General features: G+C 44.4%; 1 protein-coding gene across 2 annotated transcripts in view; it reads left to right on the top strand.

The window, feature by feature from the left end:
* SGK3 (serum/glucocorticoid regulated kinase family member 3) overlaps positions 1-23,901 on the top strand; it is a 3,149,190-nt gene that overhangs the window by 1,364,527 nt on the left and 1,760,762 nt on the right. For both annotated transcript variants that reach the window (XM_044067369.1, XM_044067370.1), the window contains exon 8: positions 2,680-2,729. In XM_044067369.1, coding sequence (XP_043923304.1) covers positions 2,680-2,729 — 50 coding nt within the window. The remainder of the gene's footprint in view (positions 1-2,679; positions 2,730-23,901) is intronic.

Here is a 23,901-nt window from a genome sequence, read left to right as displayed (position 1 = left end):
ATCAGTGTACTAGATAACTAATTAACTAAATAAATCCAGATCTTCCTTTTTACCTTCTAGCTCCAGCACAGTGTGTTACTACAGATGCCTTAGATTTTGTTGTGGAACAAAAAGGACAGACCAGCACATAAATGGAAAAGAGATCATACCAGTAATGCTCTCAACTCTGTCAGTCCAGGGGACCATTACAAGTGTTTACAGAAAACACCACAGTGATGCGGTACATAAACAAGGTAGGAGAATCAGATCTTACTCTCTGTGCAGGCTAGCCGTGGTAGCCTAGGATATAGCTTTTTAAGAAAATCTCACTCTATAGCATCTTAAATCCTGTTAAAGCAAACTTATGTAGCAAACAAACTGACTAGGATCAAGACAAACCCTCGCAAATAGAAAGTGAATCGGCATTTTCAAGGAATAGATTCAGCTGTGGGGAACAACTCCGCTAAATCTATTTGCCTCCTTTCACAGCAAACGTCTTACAAAAAGTATGCTTCAGTACTTGTTGTAAGCAGGCCTAGAAAAAGATGCATTTTTATTTCCAGGAGCAGGAATGTTCCTTTATGATTTTTAGCCCTTTCCACTGATAATTAGAATCAGTCTGAAGATTTATAAGAACTGACCAAAGATCATTTTGTTATAGATAGCCAAGGTCAATTACTCCTCAGGTCCTCACTGACTGGACTTACCACACAAGACTGGGATTGTTTGATACACCCTAACTTGAAACAACTTCAACTAACTTCCTGGATTTTTAATACCTTTTTAGACGCCTTGTCTCTGAGGATTTGCAGCAGATGTTAATGGAGGTAAAGAAACCTGCTTTTAGGAAATCATATATTACTAAAGGGAAACAATTTCTAGTTGGTGCCAGGACAGGAACCAGGACCCTTTTATGGCTAGTATTTCTCTGATTCTGCAATATTTGTGTGAGTTATTATTCTCTGGCCTTTCTTATCCCTCTGTCAAGATTAATTTGTTGGCCATTTCAGTATGTCTACCTATGGATCCTCCCCTTTCAGGGGATTCCAATGTTATTTATTTATTTTTTTTTGAAAAGGGTGTTACATCTGGGAAACAGTTGGCTGTTCCTCATTTGGATCTCAACTTTGATTTAGAAAAAAATGTTCTGTCTGAACCAGCCCATCAAGGCTGACGTGAGGTTCATAACATGGACAACCAGCTTACATAGTGCTCTGACTTCTACAACAAGAGTATGACTTGCAAGATTTCATGGCTGGTCAACATTATCTCATTTTCTACAAAGACATGATTTCTGTGAGAGCTAATCCCTCTTTTATGCCTAAAGTGGTATCAGAGTTTAATTTTTAATTTGAGACACCCTCTGTATCTCCCTGTCTCCTTTCCAGAATTTAAAAAGAAGAAAGAAAAAGGAGTTTTCATACTCTGGATGTTCACAGACAACTCAGTTGTTATGTTGACAGGATTAAACCGTTCATAAACTGAGATCATTTATTCATTTCTTATGATAGTAAGAAGAAATGATGACCAGATTTAAAGCGGATTTAAAGCAGACTATCTCCAAGTGATGCAGCCGTTAGCATTGTTGCCTCACAGTAAGTGGTTCTCCTCTTTATTTCCCGGCTGTGGTGCCTTCTGTTGCGGAGTCTGCATGTCCTCCTTGCATTTGCATGGGTTTCCTCTGGGTGCTCCATTTTCCTCCACATTCCAAAGACATGCATCTGGAGCATTTCTCCAAGGCCTCTACTGAAAATGGGCTGTGTCCCACTCAGACTTTCCTGGCAAACAAATGTTAAATAAAAATAAATAAGTAAGTGGTTGTCACATCTATTGCCTTTTTGTTATACCCACCACCACAAATCACTTCCAACTAGGATCAGGGTACACTCTGCCAAGGCCTTGACTTCATCAATGACTTTTTAATTCTATAAGTAGCATCTTGGTCCTTTGTTCATAGCTGTACAAAGAACTACAAGCTAATTTTCTTTTCCAGCTCTAGAGCAGGCTTTGCTAGTACCATTCTCTACAGGCTCTTGGACCCTCATCCTTCCTCCTCCTAATCACTATAATTTATGGTTGTCCACCCATATATAGCTTAGGCTACTGCAGCAGTGATCATATGATGAACATAGTACAGTTGTGCAAGTAAGCTTACCGTAATAGGGCATGTTAGAATCATCACTGCTGCAGTAGCCATTCCCTTCCTCCATTCCTGTTATTTTTTTGTATTATTTGTTGTCAGGGTGACGACTTATTTTTACTTACCTAGCGTTGACTTCTTTCAGGGTTAAGCCTTCTCAAATTTGGGAAGAAATCTTTGAAGAGCTTTGTGCTCATACTGTTGATTTTCTTCAGCTCTGGTTAAAATGTCAGTGGTTTGGGCATGTAGATGGTCTTAAGTTCCGGGAGCTGGCCAGCTGCTATATCCTATGCAGGCTATAACCCACGTAGCTAAGGTTACTGCAGCAGTGAAAATTCAAACACCTACTCTTATGGTAAGTTTCCTTACACAGCTATACATTTTGTGTAATTGACTAAAATATTTACATTTTGTTGGTTTAGAATAGTTAGTTTGACTGTTGCCTTGCATTATCTGTTTTCTGAGTATGTGAATAGTCTTAAAGATTTGAATGTATGCACTTTTACTTAATGTTGTTCATGATGCGGAAATGGTTCTGATGAAATTTTGTGTTTTAACAGGAAGATTCTGCCTCTAGAAACATTAACTTGGGACCATCTGGAAATCCTCAGTAAGTCAATTTTGTTATACCAGCTGTGAAGATGCAGTTTGTTACATTTATTATTTCTGCTTTTTTAAAAATTATTGATATATTTCAAGCAGCTTCTGGTAAATGGCCCTGAATGTACAGATTCAGAGATGCAAAGTTGTTGAAGGCTTTCAAAATGACTGTATTTTCAAATTTTTTTTTTTCCTGGATAGAGTTTTGTATCCTTTTTTGTTTACAGGGCTTGAATATATCTTCATTGCTCTGGATAGAGTATTCAGTTACCTTGGTATTTTCTTTTTCTCCTTTTATTTGTGAACTGTTAGGGGAAATGCCAAAATAAGTGAATATGTTAAGGTACTATATTTTTGTGAGAAGAAATGGATGATGTGAAGTTGTTCAATCTCGCCATTAATTCTTACACATGGGTTCAGAGCCGATCCATCGGCTCCGAGTCGGCCGCTTTACTAGCTGAAGATCTCAGAGTAGCTCGAGGCCAGGTCCCGATCCCATGATGCTCTCTGTCCTACCTCAGATCTAGTTTGCCGCTGCAACAGATCGGAGGTCATCGGAGAGCTCGGGCCAGTTTGGTTTTATATTTACCTATTATTTGCAATATTCTGCTTATAGTTACTTAGTAATCAACATTTTTACAGCTGTACTGCTTTTGGGCTATTTAGCCTTTCATTTTCTTTATTTATACCTTTGACGAGTGTCGTCCTTTTCAGAGTGGTTGTTCTTAGGCCTTTGGCTAATCCCTTATTCATATTAATAGTGTTATTAAATAGATAGTGTGCTTAGTTTTGGATATATATATATATATATATATATTCTAACAGTTGTTCAGGGATCTGACAACTTAGAACTGTTATAGTAATTAGCGTTTGCAATGTGGTTGGTTATTCAGTAACCGTGTTTTCTTCTATAGTGTTTACTGTATATTCTCTATTGGATTAGGTTGACAGTTGTTCAGGGATCTGACAAATTAGAACTCTTCTAATTATTACAGTTGCAGTGTGGTTAGTTGTTCAGTAACCTTGTTTTCCTCTATAGTGTTTACTGTGCTGTTTATATCATGTCTGACCATAAGGAGAAACAAATATCTGATTTCAAAAAGTGCCTAAAATGCGGGCAGAAGATGTCCATCACGGACGCCTATGTGAATTGCGTTTATTATTTGGGGCCTGTTCACCTCCAGGAGGACTGCTCTATCTGCCATTCCTTCAGTAGTAGGGTTTTACTTGAGACACGAACGAAGCTGGTGAATAGAGGCTTATTGAAGCCAGATTTTCAGGAGTCCTTGTTCAAGACTGAGCAGACCTCCACGTCTTTGAAGGGGTTGAAGTCTTCTAAGGCGGCTTCGGAGCCCAAGTCATTGGCTCCAAGCCAAGCCTTACTGTGAAGGTGTGGTCGCCAGCTCCGCAGTCTTTGAAGCCGTGCACTGAGCAAGTTTTTCGGAGCCTGTCCTTGATCCTGGAGCCAGTCTCCAAAATCGGTGGCATCTTTGGTTCCTTCGACTCATTTGAGGACCCTTTCTGATGTGGATGTGGACCAGGTGGTGCAGATGCTGCTCAAGAACCCAGGACTGGATAAATTATCGGCCTCGACCCAACAGGTCTCTGGGCCTAAGACCATTCCACCAACTGTAACTACTCCTCCTCTGAGCCGAGCAGGGACTTCTGAGCTGGGGGAGGAGGATCTGATGATTGTGGAGCCTTCGGAGCCGAGGCCTGTTCCAGTGCCTTCGGCTCCGTCAACCTTGACTTCTTTGGTTCTATTGGAAGAGTCTGGGAGCCGACACTCTCTCATCAGTTCTGGGGGGGAGAGTCACACCGATGCGTCAGTTCCGTCCCTTCCTCTCGGGGCTTCGGCATGGATGAGCTTGGCTCTGTTCTCTGGTTTGGAGCCCACTGTCTTGGCTCCGGGGAAGTTGCCATCTTCTTCGGAACCAGCAGCTTCCTCCGGGCAGAGCAGTGGTGCCTTCGATGCAATGAGGAAGGTTATGCTATCCAGGACACACACGTCATCAGGTCCCTCCTCCTCCCATAAAGTGCCACTTTCTGCCTCTACATCACAAGTCCCTGTGAAGCTTCGAGACCCAGATCTCAGGTAACCCCATCAGATGACCTTTGCTCTACTGAGAACTCACCAGAAGCCCCCACTGATGAGGTTCCCAGGAAGAGACTTTGTAAGAGGAGACATTTAGATTCCCTGCAGGAGTCTTTGACATCAGACACCGACTTAAAGGAATCAGAAGGGTCCCCATGGTCCCCCCTTGGAGGATAGCTCCTTTGCTGATATCCTGGAAGTCCTAAAGCAGAGGGGTGACTGGAAGTTCGTTAGCCCTACTGAGGATGAGTTGGTGCTCCTGAAGGCCTTTGGGTCTCAATCTTCCACCTCCTAGGTGGCTCCACCCTTCGACGAACTAATGGAATTGGTTGCTTGAAGGGCGTGGGAGTCTCCTGATATTATGGAACCGGTCCCTTGGAGGCCCAGCAAGTTTACCACCACCCCCCAAGACAAGATGTTCCTCACTAAGGGAGTTCCGGTTGATGCCATGGTGGTGGCGGCGGTTGCCACCAAGAAAGAGATGTCAGAAACCTCTTCTACTGTCCATCCTTCTAATAGGGATTCCAGGACAATGGACAGGTAAGGGAAATGTATCTTTAGTTTTGCAACCTTTGCTGTGCGATCGCTTAACTACTTGACTCATTTTACCCATCTTCAAATAGATCTCCTAAAAGAGCTTGGAGATACTCTGCAGGGTAATACAGATGGAGCTGTCTCTGAGAAAGTGGCAGCCCAACTTAATACCCTTAACTCCATAGTGAACTCATCCATGCGGCTCATTTCCTATGCAGCCGATGGTTCGAGTCGGGCAGCAGGTTCAGAGATAGCTCTTCGGAGACAGTCTTGGATGCGCTTATGCTCCTTTGCGGAAGCCTTCAAGTCTTTCTTTGTCAACACCCCATTCGATGGCTCTTCTCTTTTTGTGCCCAAAGTCAAGGAGACTCTTACTAGGTGTGAGCAAGAGGGAAAGACTCTGTCTGCCGTAGGAGTCCATTTTTCCACTGGTACCAGACCACACCCCAAAGGGCAGAAAGGTCAAAAAATGTGGTTCCGAAAGTCCCAAGGAGCTTTCCAGAACACACGTAGTGAACCCCCCCTCCAGGGCCAGAGGAGAGGGTAATAATGGAAGATGCCACCCCGGCGGCAGACGGTGTCCGCAGAACCAGGGTGACAGGAATCAGTTCCTTGGTAAGCCATATTAGCGCTCCTGAAAGGAGGCACAACTGTCCTATTCTGGAGGCAGTTGGGGGTCGCTTGGCTTTGTATCCAGATGCCTGGCTAGGAATTACAACAGATTCTTAGGTATAAAGCATCGTTACCAGAGGTTACATCATTCCATTCTTAGAAAACCCACCTGTTGGGAAAAAAGTCACAGACATTCCACCCGGTCTTACGGATCAAGCAGCCATAGAAATCCAGAGGCTGCAGGAAAAAAAGAGTCATCCAGCCAGTCCCAGCAGACCAGACAGAATCTGGAACTTACTCCAGATTCTTTTTAGTTCCAAAGAAGACAGGGGACTGGAGGCCCATCTTGGATCTCAGCAGACTCAACACATTTGTAAAGAAGGAGAAATTCCAGATGGTCACAATTCATTCTATTCTCCCATTCCTTGGAGAGGGCAATTGGATGTGCTCTATAGATCTCAAGGATGGGAACTACCATATCAAAATGGCCAGGCCATCCAGAGATCATCTGTGTTTCCAGCTGGGAACCAGTCACTACCAATTCTGAGCACTGCCCTTTGGACTCACAACAGCCCCAAGAGTGTTTACCAAATGCATGGCAGTGGTTATGGCTCACCTGAGGTGTCTAGGATTTCGAGTGTTTCCGTATCTGGATGTCTGGCTCCTTACCGCCGCCTCCAGGCATCAACTAATTCTGTCCAGGGATCACACTCTCAATCTCTGCTCTCAGTTAAACATCACTATCAATTTCGAAAAGTCTGCGTTGTCGCCATTGCAGCGTATCTCCTTTATTGGAGCAGAACTAGACACCACCATTGCCACAGTAAAATTGCCCCTTGACAGAATAACCACTCTCTGAAACCAGGTCTCGGACATTTTGCAGAGAAGAAAAGTCCCGCCCCATCAAGTACTGAAGCTATTAGGTACCATGGCAGCTACGCTCATAGCAGTTCCTCTGAGACGTATGCACATGAGGATTCTTCAGTGGTTACTCTTCACCCAGTGGTCTTACCAACAACTTCCGATGTCATTCTTGATCATGGTTATGGACTGTTGCAAGAAGGATCTTTGCTGGTGGTTGACCAGCCAACAAGTTACAGTGGGTCGACCATTTGTTTCTCCCCCGCCGTCAGCCATGGTGACCACGGACACTTCTCTGATAGGGTGGGGGGGGGGCTTTTTCAGGGAAGAACAGCCCAAGGCACCTGGTCGGAGACAGAGTCGCAGTTGCATGTCAATGTTCTGGAGCTGAGAGTGGTGCTTTTGACGTTGCAGTACTTCCACGACTCTCTGCCTCTAGGAATGATTGCGATACAGATGGACAACATGTCAGCGGTCTGGTATATCAACAAGCAAGGGGGAACCAAGTCTTACCCCCTGTGTCGAGAGGACTTGAGAATTTGGCAGTGGGCAGTATCCACCGGGCACTTTCTGATAGCAACTCATATCATTTGGTTCCCCTTCCTCCGACTCTTATCAGCTGGAGGAACTTTGGATTCTGGACCCAGTTCCAGACCTGCTGACACATTCGTCATGGGCCCTCCATCCCTCCCTTTGTTCCCTCAGACTGACAGCTTGGCTGCTCCGATTCCCAATCTAGCCAGGTCACACAATTTTCTTCTAAGGTACAGCACATTCTTGTATCTTCACATAAGGCTTCCACCAGAAAGTTGTATGCTAGTAAATGGAAGCGGTTTGTTTATTGGGCCTCCCAAAATAATATTGATCCTTAAGTTGCTCCGATTGCTAGTATCCTGGAATCCCTATCTAAGCTTTTTCATGAAGGTGCTGCAGCTGCAACTATTAGAGTTCAATTGGCTGCAATTTTAAATTTTCATCTTGGAGCTGAAGGTTCCAATTTGATGTCTCACAGATTATGTAGGGCCTTCCTGAAGGGTATCATTCATCTTAGGCTGCCTGTTAGACAACCCTTTACTCCCTGGGATCTAAATTTTGTGTTGTCACATATTATTCTTCCCCCCTTTTAGCCTGCATCATCCTGCCAGTTGCAGTTTCTTTCTTGGAAAACTTTTCTCTTGGTGACCATTACTTCAGCACGTAGGGTGTCTGAGCTTCAAGCCCTTACTGTAAACCCCCCATATTTGGTGTTCCATCCAGACATAGTATCACTGAGGACTAATTCTTCATTCCTACCAAAGGTGTGTTCCCAGACTAGCCTGAATCAAACTGTCGAACTTCCACCTTTTTTTAGTAATCATTCTAATAAGGTGGAATACATGTTGCATAAGATTGATGTCCACAGGCAATTGAGATTCTATTTGGACAGGACAAAGGAATACAGAAGATCTGACCAACTTTTTGTATCTCATACTGACACTAAGAAAGGATTACCAGTCTCTAAGGTTACCCTTTCCAAATGGTTGACTGACTGCATTAAATTTATATACTCTTCGGCGAACCAAACATTAGAGCATGGTGTGAAGGCGCACTCCACTAGGGCTGTTTCCACTTCTTCTGCTTATGCGGCTCGATTGCCTTTGGACACTATTTGTGCAGCTGCTACTTGGTCTAAGCCACATACCTTTATCACTCATTACAAAGTGGACAGGGCCTCTAGGGACAGGGCTTCCTTTGGTTCCATTGTCCTCAGGAATATACTCCCTTGAGCCACCCAGGATTAGGGTGCTTGGGACGCTACTGATGTGTAAGAATGAACGGCGAGATTGAGCAACTTCACATAAAGAAGTTATGTACTTACCATAACGTTCCACGTGAGTTGTTCATCTCACCTTCATTTTTACATTCCCACCCTCCTTCCCCCTCCAGGGTCTCGAAGAACGAGTAGACCTGGGGTCTGGTGGTCTTGTTCTGGGACATTGTACTCCGGCTGGAGTATTTATTGCGTTACATCTGTGCATGCTGGATTCAGCAAACTAGATCTGAGGTAGGACAGAGAGCATCATAGGATAGGGACCTGGCCTTAAGCTACTCTGAGATCTTCAGCTAGTAAAGCGGCTGACTCGGAGCCGATGGATCAGCTCCAAACCCATGTGTAAGAATGAAGACGAGATGAACAACTCACATGGAATGTTATAGTAAGTGCATAACTTATTTTTTTGTAACACGTTGTTAATTGTGTATTGTGTTGTGTCATTTCTTATTGGTCGGGACATGTTTTCTTTCATTTGTTTTGTGTTTTATATTTCTTGAAAACACGCAATATCTAACAAGTCAACACATAGTAGAAAGGCATGTTTATTGAGAGTACTGCCACTCGGGAGCATTTTTGATGTGGTAATCTTAACGAAAACTTAAAAACATACTTTACCCCAGGATTTAAGACCTTTGAAATGTCTAAATATCATATAAGACATAAACTGCTGTTATTTTATAGTATGTTATGCATAGTCTAAAGAATCCTCATTGTCTCGCTCAAACATGTGATTGACAACTGCTGTATTTCAGGGTGACAGTATTATCTATGCTTATCAGCTTTTCTGAGATTTGTATCTGTTATGTAATGTGTGCCATGGAGACAAGATCTGACAGATAGCCATTTTAAGCATATGGAAACAAGGTGGCATATGGAACAACTGCAAATCTGAGTTGTTAACCAAGATACAGTTGTCATTTTCAGCCAGTTCTGCCTTCTCACAGTAAATTGGTGACAACAAATGAAATAAGCTGTAGATTATTTGGTTACGTTAACTAATTTTGCCAAACATGGGCATGAGTATGTGCTGGTGGTAAATGGGTTGACCACCTGGCCTTCTCAGACCTATACCAGGGATCCATTCTAAAAATGGGAGGTGTCTGTGTGCCCCTGTTAGCTAATGTGTTCCTGCCAAAAAGCCCAGCAGTCCTGGGTCAATAAGTTACTGACCAGTCGGGCTCCAGTTGTCCTGCTTGGGTTAGCTGGAATACTTCTGTGAGCAAAAGCTGGAAATAAAACCAGTCAACCTGCCCAACGTTAACTAAGGATTGCCAAACTCATTATAGGAACACTGACAGGATGTAGCTTGGGATTGGTGGGCATGATGGTAAGGAGGTGGCAGAACATTGTCTTTATCTAGGAGACAAGACGAAAAGACTGTAAAGCAAAACCACTTGACTTGTGATCCAGGGTCTACTACTCAGAGGGAGGACAGACTAGAAATAATGTGGAAACTGTGACAGAGTGGTGTCAGAAGACAGTGAGGGATATCATCAGAATTAGTGACAGACTCATGGCAATAAGACTCCAGTATAAGGATAGGGGACTAGTCAAGATTTCAGCCTATGCCCCCACAGCAGGACTGTGATAGCATGGAAAAGAGTGCATTCATGCAACAGTTGCAAGTCCTACAAGATAAAGCAGATTAACATGAGTTGGTTTTGATACTGAGAAACTTGAGTGCACTTTATTGGGACAGAGGGAACAGGCTATGAGGACTGCCTGGGCCTACATAGGTGGGGCAACAGGAATAAGGAAGAATAGGCAATTTTGGATTTTTGTTTGGCAAATGGCTTGTGGGTGGCCAGTGCATGGTCCAATAAGAGAGACAGCCACAAGATCACAAACAAGAGTGGCCAACATGCACCTCAGGCAGATTTCTCCTTATAAAGAAAGGGCACTGGAGTAGAATCAGCAATTGAAAGTCATTCTCAGTGAAACAGTTGGCCTACAGTATAAACCACTGGTTGACACAATCATTTGCAAGCAGTGGTCAGAGAAGTCTGTTAGGTCAGCAGAGAATAGGTTGAGGACCTGGAAATTGACTGGAGAGAAAGCGCAATAGTTCAAGGACTTGCTCAGGTCTCTAGCACCTCAGGAAAAAAAGGAAATATGTGTAGTTGAAGAAGAGTGCCAGTGCCTCAACAGGTAATGTGGCCAAGCCTGATATGGAAATAAGGTACATAAGGAAAGCTGGAGGTGGAATGTTAAAGTCCAGGAAGTCATCAAAAGAAAGGAGGAGTGCTGGAGAAATTGGGAGATAGAAAAGATGCACCAGGCTAAGAAGGAGTACTGGTTGGCTAACAAAGAGGCTAAGAGAGCAGTTGCAATAGCAAAGAACAAGGCACCAGAGGCAGTCTACTAGCTTCAAGAAAATGACTCCATAGATGAAATAAAGAAAATATGTCAGGCTGCAAGGCAAAGACAGATGTCCTTCATAAAGGGTGCCAGCAACAACTACAGGACATCAAGGGCAGATAGAAGGAGTTCATCTAGCAACTTCTGAATTAGGAAAACCCCTCAAACACTGTACTGCCCCAGAAGCAGCTTAATATGAAAGAAGAAAAGGAGCCCACCCTAGAAGAAGTAAGAACAATGTTAGGGAAAATGAAGTCAGGGAAAACAGTAGGCTCAGATGAGGCCATAGCAGATATGATCAAGGTGTTTGATAAGTGAGGGGAGAAATGGTTCCCGAAGGTACTCATAGCAGTATGGAGAGAAAGGCATATCCTGGATGACTGGAGAGTAAGGATACTGGTGCCAGTGTACAAGAACAAATGGGACATTCACAACTGTGTGCAGTGTAGAGGTATGAAATTCCTGTCGCACTGAGTGAACGTTCTGGGAGGGTGATTGATGAACAAATACACAGAGTAGTAGAAAATAAGATGGGAATTGAGCTGTTTGGATTTGGATCTGGATGCTGCACAACCTACCTGATTTTTCCAGTGAAACAGATAATTGCAAAAAAACTAGAGATGAGGAAAGAGCCCAAATGGGTATTCTTAAACTTGGATAAAGCATACAATGAAGTCACCAAAAAGCTGATTTGGGAAGTCCTGTGATGGTTTAAAGTCTCAGAAACATTGATGAAATTAGTGCAGGCTATGTAAAATAACCCCAGTGACTTGTACAAACAGTGTTCGGTCTCACCGAGGAGTGCCCATTAGGAGTGAGTTTGCATCAAGGTTCAGCTTTGAGCCCAGTGATTATACTGGTGACATACTACATTAGCAAAGAGGAAGGAGGGTACAGATCAATAATTTTGCTCTATGCAGATGATGTGACATTACAAGCAAACACTGACTAAGAACTTCAGCAGTGGATAGGGGAATGGAATGCAAAACTAAAGGCATGCGGGATGAATGTTTGTACAAATAATGCAGTTGTAATGGCAGCAAATAGAGAAAATCAGAAGAGGCTGAAAATTAAAATAGAATGGAAAATAGTGTAACAGTTTAACAGCTTCAGGTGTCTGGGAGGGATAGTTGAGGAGATGGGAAGATTGAATGATGAGGTCAAAGCTAGAATCAGATGGGATCCAGCCAAGTGGCATAGCATGTCAGGGGTTGTATATGACAGAAGAATGCCAAAGAAGCTGAAAGTAAGGTGTACAAAACAGTAGTGTGACCACTTCTACTGTATGGTACAGAAACCTGGCAGTGAAGGCAGAGCAGTTGAAGAAGCTAGTGGTGATGGAAATGAAGTGCCTGACATAGGTGGTATGATGTACAGTGTGACACAGTAGAAGAAATGAGGACATCAGCGCAGAAGACCAAATAGCTCCAATTGCTGGAAAGATCAGAGAGAACAAATTGGTATGGTTCAGGCCCATGTGCAAGAAAACAGAAGATAATCTGTTGAAGAAGATTTGGGAGAGATGAGAAGAAGGCAGGAGGAATTGAGGCCATCCAGCAAAGAGATAGATGGATTGTGTAAGAGAAGACCTGCAACAGTCATCCATGACTATCAAAGATGGTCAAAGAAGATGAGTGGCATTGAAATGAATGAGATGGCAACAGTTGATGTGATGCCCCAACCCCATGTAGGTAAAGTGCGTGTGTTATAGGTTCATAGGTAGGTACTAGGCTATTGGCCCTAGGGCCTATACAAGCCTAGCCAAAAAGGTGCCCTGGCTTTCGCCACCCAAGAAAATTATTTTCCTGTGCCCCTGTCAAGCAGAACCACACATGTGATCCCCGGGGTGAATTTCCTATTACATTATTATATGTAAAGATATATATGTGTACGTGTGTATGTGTATGTGTATCTATATATAATATATATAATAGTCACTTGAACAAACGTTTGTCATGCAGGTGCGAAGATGAATAAAGCAATTCAGTTCAAATAAAAGTCTCACAAATAAGAGCAGTTGATAACTGCATATCCAAGGTTTCAAAACGATCTCCTGTAAGACTTCTTAAGCTGTATATAAATCCCAAAAGCGATCCAAAGATGATATATCAACGTAAATATTCAATAAAATAGGATTTTAATTATTTGCAAATAGATAAGTAAGCACTTTCACCAACAGGCTTTGTCAAACTTTAAACAGTCAAATGCACCATCACTACAAGTTTAAATAGTATACAGCCTACTCCTGATAGGTTAATTAAACAGGCAAATTATTCAATTAAGCTTTAAAGATGCACCAAGCACAAAAGGCATCTGTATTCTTACATCTCACTAGTGAAGTTTATACATATATTCTAAAGTGTTAACCAGTCCTGATCTATCAGTGTTCTAAGTACATACATATATACGTACAATACATAAAATATCTGTATATAGAAAATTTAGCATACTCAATAGACTAGCATCTAAAAAATCTAAAAACATGTTATACATATAATCATATGTTTAGAATATATAAATACACATAAATATATACTAAAAACGCATTCCATTATGTTAGTAAACATAGTAAATAATTACCTAAACTCTAAAATCATACCTTTTGAACACTCTGATAAGAATTCAGATGACATGAATTTCAGCCCAGTCAGTTTTACTATATAATATATATGTATATATAGACACACAAATCACACGTACTCTTGCTTTAATACCAAGTGACTAATATGTGCAAGCAATCAGGGTGGGCATTATTGGGAAACAGCAAACAATCCAAGCAGGTCATAAGGCCCATTGCTACACCCTTGGAAGGTCCATTATTTCCTTGTAGAATAAGTCTGTTGGATATTGTTGAGCTCAGAAAATGGACTGTCTGTTAAGATGTTCTGTATTTGTTTTGCTGTTACTGTGCATGTATGTTTTATATTTTTGATGTAAAACAGTTCTTCTACCTGATGTTTTAGAGTTGTTATATAATTTGTATAAATTTGTTGTTAGAGAAAATATTTGACAACCAAAATATGAAAGATAAGCAAATATTTAGTAACATCTGCAGACACAAATAGCAGTTAGTGTGTAGAACAGCAATTTGGGCGGCCACAGTGGTGCAGCGGTTAGCGTTGCCGCCTCACAGCAAGAGGTTCTCTGGTTCGATCCTTGGCCTGGATGCCTTCCGTGTTTAGTCTGCATGTCCTCCCTGTGGTTGCGTGGGTTTCCTCTGGGTGCTCCTGTTTCCTCCCACATCCCAAAGTAGGTGGATTGGACACTCTAAATTGGCCCTAGGCATGAGTGCGTGCATGTGTGTGCCTTCTGTGGAAGGTTGGGTGCCGGGCTGGCAACTCGACACTGTAAAACTCCACTGCCAGTCATGAGCGGACATTTGATCCGCTGTGACGACCCCTAACTTGGGAAAAGTCGAAGTGTAGAACAGCAATTTGTTTGATGGTGTGCTCAGGTGTGGAAACATATTAGAAACACTCCTTGCTGAATGCTGTGTATGTGATAAGCAGGATAATACAATTTTACTATTAAGGTAAGTGAGATTTTGTTGTAATGCTAAAACTTTTGGATACACTGAAAGTTTTGATACTGAGGATGGGTGTGTGTATTAGGATTAGAATAAGGCTTGGTAAGTGGGATAGATTTAGTGGTATGTATGTGGTTCTTGTAGGGAATGTGTGAGTGTTTGCAAGTTAGGCTTAGAGTAAGGGCTAGGTAAGGGGATAATTTTAATGTGCATATGTACTAGTGTGTGGGAAGTGTGCCCCCAGCTTATATGTCTGCTAACCATAACCCTGTCCCTCACTGTTAACCATATGCTTTTTCTTACCAAAAACCCTTTCCATAACAGTACCACTGTTCAGACACATTGTGCCTGAATGTAGTTCTTGGATTTTCATTAACAAACAGCTTATTGTTGCGATTGCTTTTCTCTTTGTCATCACTTCATGTTTTGATGATTTTATTTTTTCTTTAGGTATATTTTTGATGCATCAGCACTGCTCTGCTGTGATTTGATGCTTGTGCATATCAGAGGAGAGTAATAAAATTCCATGCAGATGCACACACCCAAACAGATATAGAACCACACAGTGTCTCACAGATAGAAAAAACTCAGACGTGCACACACTGATGCAGAAGTAAGGACACAGACTCACACATATACACAGAAGGTTACGTGCAAGTGTGTGCACACATACACATACAGTGATGCAGACAGACACCAGCACACGCACCCGAAAACTGCAGCCACTTTGACGTGCACCTCAGATGTGTGCCTTTGATCAGATGAATGGCTAAATGCTTAAAAAGCAACAGTAGTATATTGCAGCTCATTGTTGAGCGGTACATACAGTGTCTCCACGTGTTTGATTTCTAATGCAACAGAATGTGTTCTTAGACAGTATGGAGGCATACCTGTGTGCACTTGTATGATTTCACAGAAACATTTAAGACATCTTTCATCAGTGCTGGCATTGATGGCTTGACTCTTTTTGGCATAAAGATGAAAGACACGCTATCCAGGAGTAAAAAGGATGGAAAAACTGTCTCTGCCATAGGGATATGGTTTTCAACCCCTCAGAGGACATTTTCCTAGGAACCAGAAGGGGGGATGGAAATGTGTTTTTTCTCAAGACTCTTCTGGAGGTAGATCCCTCAAAGGCATAGGGTAAACATCAGCCTCATGGCAGAGGAGATCCACAGAAAATAGAAGTTATGTTCTTACCATAACGTTCCATGTTAGTTGTCTTCTTCTCGCCTTCTTCTTGCTGGATGGGTTCGGAGCCGACCTCGGCTCCGACTTGGCCACTCTAAAAGCTCGAGAGTTGGTTCCACCGGCTCGAGGCTCCCCTTATATCCCACAATGCTAGGCGAGAGTTACCTCAGATCTCGTTTGTAAGCTAACCCCAGCTTATAATAGTAACAGAATAACTATAAACAGAGTCCACCTCTAACAACAGGGAGAAAGAAGGGTGACCTACATCCTGATTCAGGAAATATGCAAAGCAGCATATGCCTAAGTAAAGAGGTGGTAGAAAGAGAGGTCACAATCACAACTCCTCTAGGTCTGTCCAGGCCAGGGGGAAGGAGGGTGGGACGCAAGAAGAAGGCGAGAAGAAGACAACTAACATGGAATGTTATGGTAAGAACATAACTTCTATATGTTAAGTTGTCTATCTCGCCTTCATTCTTGCTGGATGGGACCGTCCCTAGCACCTTGTCCCGGGTGGCCTAACGGAACAGACTCCTGAGAACAGTGGAACCAAAGTTAGCTCTATGCCTAGAAGCTAAATCCAACTTATAATGAGAAATGAAAGTGTGAGGAGTAGCCCAAGTAGCCGCTGCACAAATGGTGTCAATAGGCAGTCTGTCTTGGAAGGCTAAAGAAGTAGCCAAAGCTCTGGTAGAATGGGCCTTAGGTTTATTAGGCAGCTTTTGGTGTCTAATTTCATAAACAAGGGAAATCAGAGATGTAAGCCATCTAGATAATGATACCTTTGAAACTGAAAGTCCCTTTCTGCCTTCTGCATAGGAGACAAAGAGTTGGTCAGATTTTCTGAATTGTTTTGTTCTATCTAAATAGTACCTCAACTGACGATGAACATCTAGCCAGTGTAATTTTTGTTCAGACCTATTGGAATATTCTGGAAAAAGACAGGAGGTCAATGCTTTGATTTAGATTTGACGTCGAGACTACCTTAGGCAAAAAGGACGGGTTGGTTCGTAAGGATACCCTGTCCTTATGGAACAATAGATAAGGGGGTCGACAGCTGAGTGCATGAATTTCTGAAACTCTTCTAGCTGAAGTAATAGCTACCAGAAAGAGAGTCTTCCATGATAGCAATTTTAACGAACAGGAGGCTGCAGGTTCGAAAGGGGGGAGAATCAAAGAAGTAAGAACTAAATTTAGGTCCCAAGGAGGAGGAGGATTTCTTATAGGAGGTCTGAGAAGAAAAACTCCTTTCAAAAAGGCTTTGCAAAGCTTGTGGGACATTAAGGCAGACTCAGAGATACCCACATGAAAGTTAGAAATAGCTGCCAATTGAACTTTAAGAGTAGAAGGAGATGAACCTGCATGGAAGAGTTCAGCTAGAAAATCAAGTACTATTTGGATGGAAGCAGTGAAAGGATCTATGTCCCTTCCTTGAGCCCAATATGTGAAGCGTTTCCACTTACTCAAATAAATCTTCCGAGTGGAAGATTTATGGGAAGCTATCAAAATATCTCGAACAGAGTGAGATAATTGAGGAAGCCTGGCTAAGGTTGGAACTGGAGGAACCAAGCAGTGAGGTTCAGAGAGGGGAGGGAGCGATGCAACTGACCCGATTGATGGATCAAAAGATCTGGAACTAGGTCCAGATGCCAAGGTCGCTCCAATAGAAATTGATGTAGAAAGGGGAACCACACCTGTCGAGGCCAGTAAGGAGCAATGAGGATCAACGAGGCCTTCTGAGCGATAGCTTTCTGTATCACTTGAGAGATTAGTGGGAAGGAGGAAATGCATACAGAAGTCCCGGGGCCAAACTTGGACTAGAGCGTCTCTGCTGGGTTGGCCTGGTAAAGGGAATAGAGTGAAATAATCTCTGCACTTGCTGTTTTGGGGAGTAGCAAAAAGATCGCAGCAAGGCTGACCCCACTTGAGAAAAATTTCTCTCACAACAGAGTCTTTCAGAGACCACTCGTGAGGCATGAGGATAGCTCTGCTCAACTTGTCCGTGATTTGATTGGACTTCCCGGGGATGTGCATTGCTATCAGAAACCGCTGAGAAGAAATCGCCCATTGCCACAATCTGAGTGCTTCTCGACACAGGGGGTAGGACCTGGTTCCGCCTTGTTTGTTGATGTACCACACTACAGACATATTGTCTGTCTGGATTGCAATCGTTCCCAAGGGAAGAGAGTCTTGAAGGGCTTGCAACGCTAAAAGCACTGCTCTCATCTCCAGAACATTTATGTGCAAGTGGCATTCGTCTGGTTGCCATGTGCCCTGGACCGTCCTGCCCTGATAATGCCCCCCCCACCCGATCAGGGAGGCGTCCGTTGTCAGAGTAGCAACCGGAGGGGGAGGAACAAAGGGTCTTCCCAACAAGAGCTGAGGGGAAGACATCCACCACATGAGATGATTTCTGCACGCCTGCGTGATCATAATGGTGTGGGACATTGGAAGTTGCTGGTATGACCATTGTGTAAAGAGCATCCATTGAAGGATTCGCATGTGGAATCTGGCTAATGGAAGTAGAGGTATGGCCGCCGCCATAATACCCAACACTTTCAGAACTAACCTGGCTTTGATTCTGTTGTTGTTGAAAAGGAGTGAGACCAGTTTGTATGTCTGTTATCCTCTGATTTGTTAGTCTCGCAAACATGTCTACTGTGTCTAGATTTGCGCCTATGAAGGTAATAGTATGACAAGGCGACAAAACAGACTTTTCGCAATTTATTGAAATGCCTAACTTTTGACAAATGCGAAAAGTGTAATCCCTGGCCATCAGAAGGAGATGCTTGGTGGGAGCTGTGAGGAGCCAGTCGTCCAAATATGGAAACACCTGGAATCCTTGTCGTCTCAGGTGAGAAGCTACCACTGCCATGCATTTGGTAAACACCCGGGGGGCAGTGGTGAGACCAAAGGGCAGGGCCCTGAATTGAAAATGACTGGTTCCCAGCCTGAAGCGGAGGAATCTTCTGGAGCGTCTGTTCATTTTTATGTGATAGTACGCATCCTGAAGGTCTATAGAGCACATCCAGTTTCCTTTTCCCAATAGGGGAAGGATGGACTGCAGCGTGACCATCCGAAATCTTGTTTTCTTGACTGATCTATTCAAGATACTGAGATCCAAAATTGGTCTCCAGTCCCCTGTTTTCTTTGGAACTAAAAAGAACCTTGAGTAGATTCCGGATCCTTGCTGGTCTGCTGGAACTGGCTGAATTGCTCTTTTCGCAAGCAGCTTTGAAATTTCCAAAACCGCTAGATCCCTTTGAGCGGGTGGAACATCTGGAAGGGATTTTTTTGATTGGCTTGGAATGCGAAGAAAGGGAATAGAATAGCCTTCGGAAATGACGGACTGTACCCATTTGTCTTGAGTCAGGGATAGCCAGGCTTCTGGGTACAGTGACAATCTTCCCCCGACTGCCTCCGAAGGTGGACAGTTGGGCAACACCTCAGGGATGCTGAAAGGGCTTATCAGAGAAAGCTTCTCGATTGCCCTGGTTCTGCGGAGCCCCCCTGCCTCGAGGGCGACGTCTACCATTGTTATTCCGCCTCTGCCTCTGGCGGGGAACCGACTCGGTGCGTCAGGCGAAGTCCCTTGAGATTGTTTACGGAACCACATTTTCCCACTTTTCTGGCCTTTGGGGTAAGGCCTAGAAGGAGTAGAAAAACGGACTCCGACGGCAGAAAGAGTCTTGCCATCAGTCTCGCACCTAGTCAAGCTTTCTTTCACTTGAGGACCAAAGAGAGATGATCCATCGAACGGGGAATTAGTGAAAGACGTCTTGAAGGGGTCCGCAAAATTGCATAGCCGCATCCAGGCATGCCTACGTAAGGCCACACCTGTCCCTGCGGCCCTGCTCGCTCCATCAGCCGCATAAGAAAGGAGGCGCATGGAGGAGTTGGCTGTGGAGTTAAGGGTAGCCAGCTGAGTGTTCATCTTGTCTTGAAAACCCGCAGCTGTAGGGTCTTTCAACATGTCACTCGCTTCTTTGATCAAGTCCCTTTGAAGACGAGTAAAATGGCACAGGTAGTTCAGCGAACGCATAGCAAATGTCGCTGACGAGAACATCCGCTTCCCGTACCTGTCCATGGACCTAGATTCCTTGTTAGGTGGATGGACAGGTACTGAAGGATCAGCTAGTTCCTTCTTAGTGGCAGCAGCAACCACCATAGCATCCACAGAAACTCCTTTTGTCAAGAACTGTTTGTCTGCTGGTGCCGTTATGAATTTTGAGGGTCTCCTGGGAGTGGGGTCCACTGAATCAGGAGCCGTCCATGCCTTTTTAGCTTCCACCTGCATGAGGGGGTCAAAGGGGGGAGACACCCAGGAGGTGGAAGGACGAGAGCCAAACGCCTCAAGGTACACAGATTCATCCTCCGAAGGGTTGAGGGCTGGCCAATTTCCCCTCTGTTTGAGGATTTCTAGAATGTCTGCAAAAGAGACATCTTCAGAAGGGGAACGGGGGGAACCCTCGGAATCCTCGAAATCTGTGTCAGATGTGATGGACTCAGGTGAGTCAATGTGTTTCCTCTTACACTTCCTCTTCCGAGGGGGCTCTTCTGCCAAATCAGGAGAGGCCTCGGAAGTGGATGAGATTCCCACAGGGGGTTCCTGAGGAGCTGGCTCTCTGCGGTCCGGGATGAGGGAGTGAATCGACTTGACCTGAGGCACCGTAGAGACGGACGGAGCCGACTGTGGAGTAGAGCCAGGCTCTAACACACTCCGCATGACCTCGAACGCACCCCTGTCAGGCAGAGCCAGAGGTCCCCGCTCCGAGAAGCTGGGAACCTCCCTCGGCACCGACAGTGATGGCTCCGAGGCCGATGTCGGAGCCGAACTCACCAGCGCCGAAGCTCCGAGAGGAAGAGCGGGGTCGGACAAGGGTCCGATGCCACTCACCCCCTCGGAGCCGACGAGGGAAGTCGGCGCCGAGATTCCTCGAAAGAAGAAATCGGAGCCGACGGAGCCGAAGACATCGGTATCGGCTCGGCGCTACCACAGTCTCGGTTCAGCGCCGCGGCTCCGAGCTCAACGGAGTCGGAGGAGGAACATATTGATGGACAGGGGCAGGCATCGACTGATGAGTCGGGCTCTGAAGCATTTGGGCCAGTGCCTCGGACTTAAGAAGTCGACTCACTACCCTCTGAAGGTCATGATCCGACAGCCTCGATGACCTAGAGGAGTGAGATTTATGGCTCCGTTCAGACAGCAGAGGAGATGCTGGAGCCGAATGAACGGAGCCAAGGGATGGTGACCTAGATCTCTTCCTAGATGTCGGCTCCGAAGGTCTGGTCGGAGCCGACAAGGGGATTTCTAATACCTCGGCTCCAGCCGGAGCCGAGGGAACCACAGAAGCTGTAGACTCACCGGCTCCAGCCGGAGCCGATGCAGACGTAGGTTTAATAGCCTTAGGTCTCGGCTCAGTAGCTGGAGCCGAAGACCTAGAAGCCTTGGAGGGCTTCCCAGAGACAGAAAGAGAATCCTCAGGCTTAAGTAGACCCCTTAGGATCAACTTGTTCTTTCTTTCCTGCAGGACCCTGGGACTGAAGCCGTGGCATACAGCACAGGAGTCCTGCAGGTGCAAAGGCCCCAGGCAGTAGACACAAGAAGTGTGACCGTCTGTCAGAGACATTTTCTGACAGCACGCATCACACTTCTTGAAGCCTGAGACCTTTGTGTCTTTGGACATCCTAGAACAAGAAAGTGTAACCACACACACTCAGTCAGACACACTGATTACACTTATCTTATTTTCTAAACTCAAAAATAAAACAACTATCAAAGGGTTTTAATTAAGAGTAACAGACACACACCACTAGGGAATGGGGGAAAGGCCTGAAGGCCCGAGGGAGAACTTTTAAGTTCTTGTGGAAAGAAACGGGATTTTATGAAAAAAAGGGTTAGAAATCCACTAAACTAAGGGAAAAAGTAGTTAAAATCAAAAATAAAGGGGTTTAAGTATCCTAACTTACTGAAAGTTTACTTACCAAGAAGCCGGTAGAAAACCAACACCTCGATCGCTGTAGCGGCAAACGAGATCTGAGGTAACTCTCGCCTAGCATTGTGGGATATAAGGGGAGCCTCGAGCCGGTGGAACCAACTCTCGAGCTTTTAGAGTGGCCGAGTCGGAGCCGAGGTCGGCTCCGAACCCATCCAGCAAGAATGAAGGCGAGATAGACAACTTAACATCAATGGTTTAGAGGTCCCTTCATCAAAAAGCCTTATCATTGGTCCTGAAGGGTTGCCTGACTGCTGCACTCTGGAGACATTCGGAGCACACTTATTTCTGCACCCAGAGGCCCAGACATCTATCACCAAAGATGTCTGAATGCAGTCAGTCATCATCAGAGGCTGTTGAATATCTTTTCTTTATCCACTCCCAACAACAAAGAAATCATCTAGTGTTCTGTCCCACCAAGGAAAAGCAGCGGCATTTGAAATCGAAAAGCTGCTAATAGAAAGAGCCATCCAAAAGGTCCCACTAGATCAACAAGGGTTCAGAACTTATTTGAGGTTCTTTTTAGTGCCAAAAAAGAATGGGGACCTCACACCATTCCTGGACCTAAGTTATATAAAGCTATTTGTCAAGCACTTGAAGTTCTGAATGGTCACAGTACAGTGTATTCTCCTGCTACTATGGAAGGATGATTGAATGCACTCAGTAGACCCACAGGATGCATACTATCACATCAAAATAGACCGATGATCTAGAAGATTTCTACACTTACACCTTTGAGCTAGCCATTTCCAGTTCAGGGATCTGCCCTTTGGTCTCATTACAGTCCCCACAGGTGTTCTCCAAATGCATGTCACTGGTTGCATCTCATCTCAGACTGCAAGAGTTCCAGGTGTTCCCCTACCTGGAGGATTGACTCCTCACCTCTCTCACCAAGAATGTTCTAGTCTGTGCCAGGGATTTTCTTCTTCAACTTAGTTCCAAACTAGCCATTGCAATGAATTACAACAAATCACAACTTTCCCCAACACAAGTTCTGGAGCTCATAGGTGCACACTTGGACACTACTTCCCAAATAGCAAGACTACCACAAACTAGGTTGTCCACACTACGGAATTAAATCTTACAACTGCTTTCTTTTCACCCCCCCCCCCCAACTAGGTTGGTCTTACAGGTTGTAGGGTTGATGGCAGCATCTCTCTCTCTTGCTTCCCTGGCAAGATTTTGTATGACAGTTTTGCAATGAATATTGGCGATCCAGTGGTCAGTCAGGTACAGCCCATTAACTTTTCAGTTCATCTTACCAAAATCTGCAGAGACCGTGTTACTTGGTGGATCCAGTCATTAGAGTTCTTTCAGTGCCATTCTTTTGTTCCCTGTTTACTCAAAGCCATGGAGACCATGGATGCTTCCCAGTGTGGGTGGTGGGGCATTATATGGAGAAAATGGTCCAGGCCATGTTGTTCCCTTTAAAGGCCAATCTTCACAACAGTGTCTTAGAGATGAGGACAGTCCTCTTAGTGTTGCAGGCCTTCCAGCGTGTCCTCCATCTAGGGATGATTTTCGTACTTATGTCGGTGGTCTGGTACATCAATAAACAGGGGGAACACACTCCTATCCCTTGCATTGAGAAGCAGTGAGTGATTCCTTCCAGTCACTTTCTAATAGCAACAAACATACTGGGAGGTCCAGTTTATTAGTGGACAGGTTGAGCCGGTCTATCCTACTACCTCACAAGTGGTCTCTCAACCCAACAGCGGCAAAACAGATTTTCCATCATTGGGGCCAACTATGCTGTGATCAAAGACACGCTCTTCAGGAGTGAAAAGGATGGAAAAACCTTTGTGAGACAGCTTAGTTTGATCCTACTGATGATGTGTTGTTGTGATAGTAGTCCTGCTCAGTATGAGAGTAAACGCAGGTTCAGACATTTGGTGTATGTGCTTGGCTGAGTAGCCAATGGTGCGAAGCTACCATCTGTGGGATTATGATGTCATTGGGACCAACTATGCTGCAATCTCTGCTTCTCCCACCAATTCTAAATGCAACAGGTTCCTTACCCTGATCCCTCCAGAAGGGGAGTCGATAAGGGAAGCTTTGATCCACAGTTGACCCTCTGGTCATCTGTACATGTATCCACCAATCACACTAATTCCAAAATTTCTATAAAAAGCATCCCGACAGAAGAGAATGGTCATCTTCATTGCCCCTTTCTGGCCTCAACAGGTATGGTTCTCTCTC

The sequence above is a fragment of the Protopterus annectens genome, chromosome 3.part1, assembly GCF_019279795.1.
Source record: "Protopterus annectens isolate FY-2018-M chromosome 3.part1, PAN1.0, whole genome shotgun sequence".
Classification (NCBI taxonomy): Eukaryota; Metazoa; Chordata; order Ceratodontiformes; family Protopteridae; genus Protopterus; species Protopterus annectens.
The sequence above is the reverse complement of the archived record's forward strand: the minus strand, read 5'-3'. Positions and strand labels throughout refer to the sequence as shown.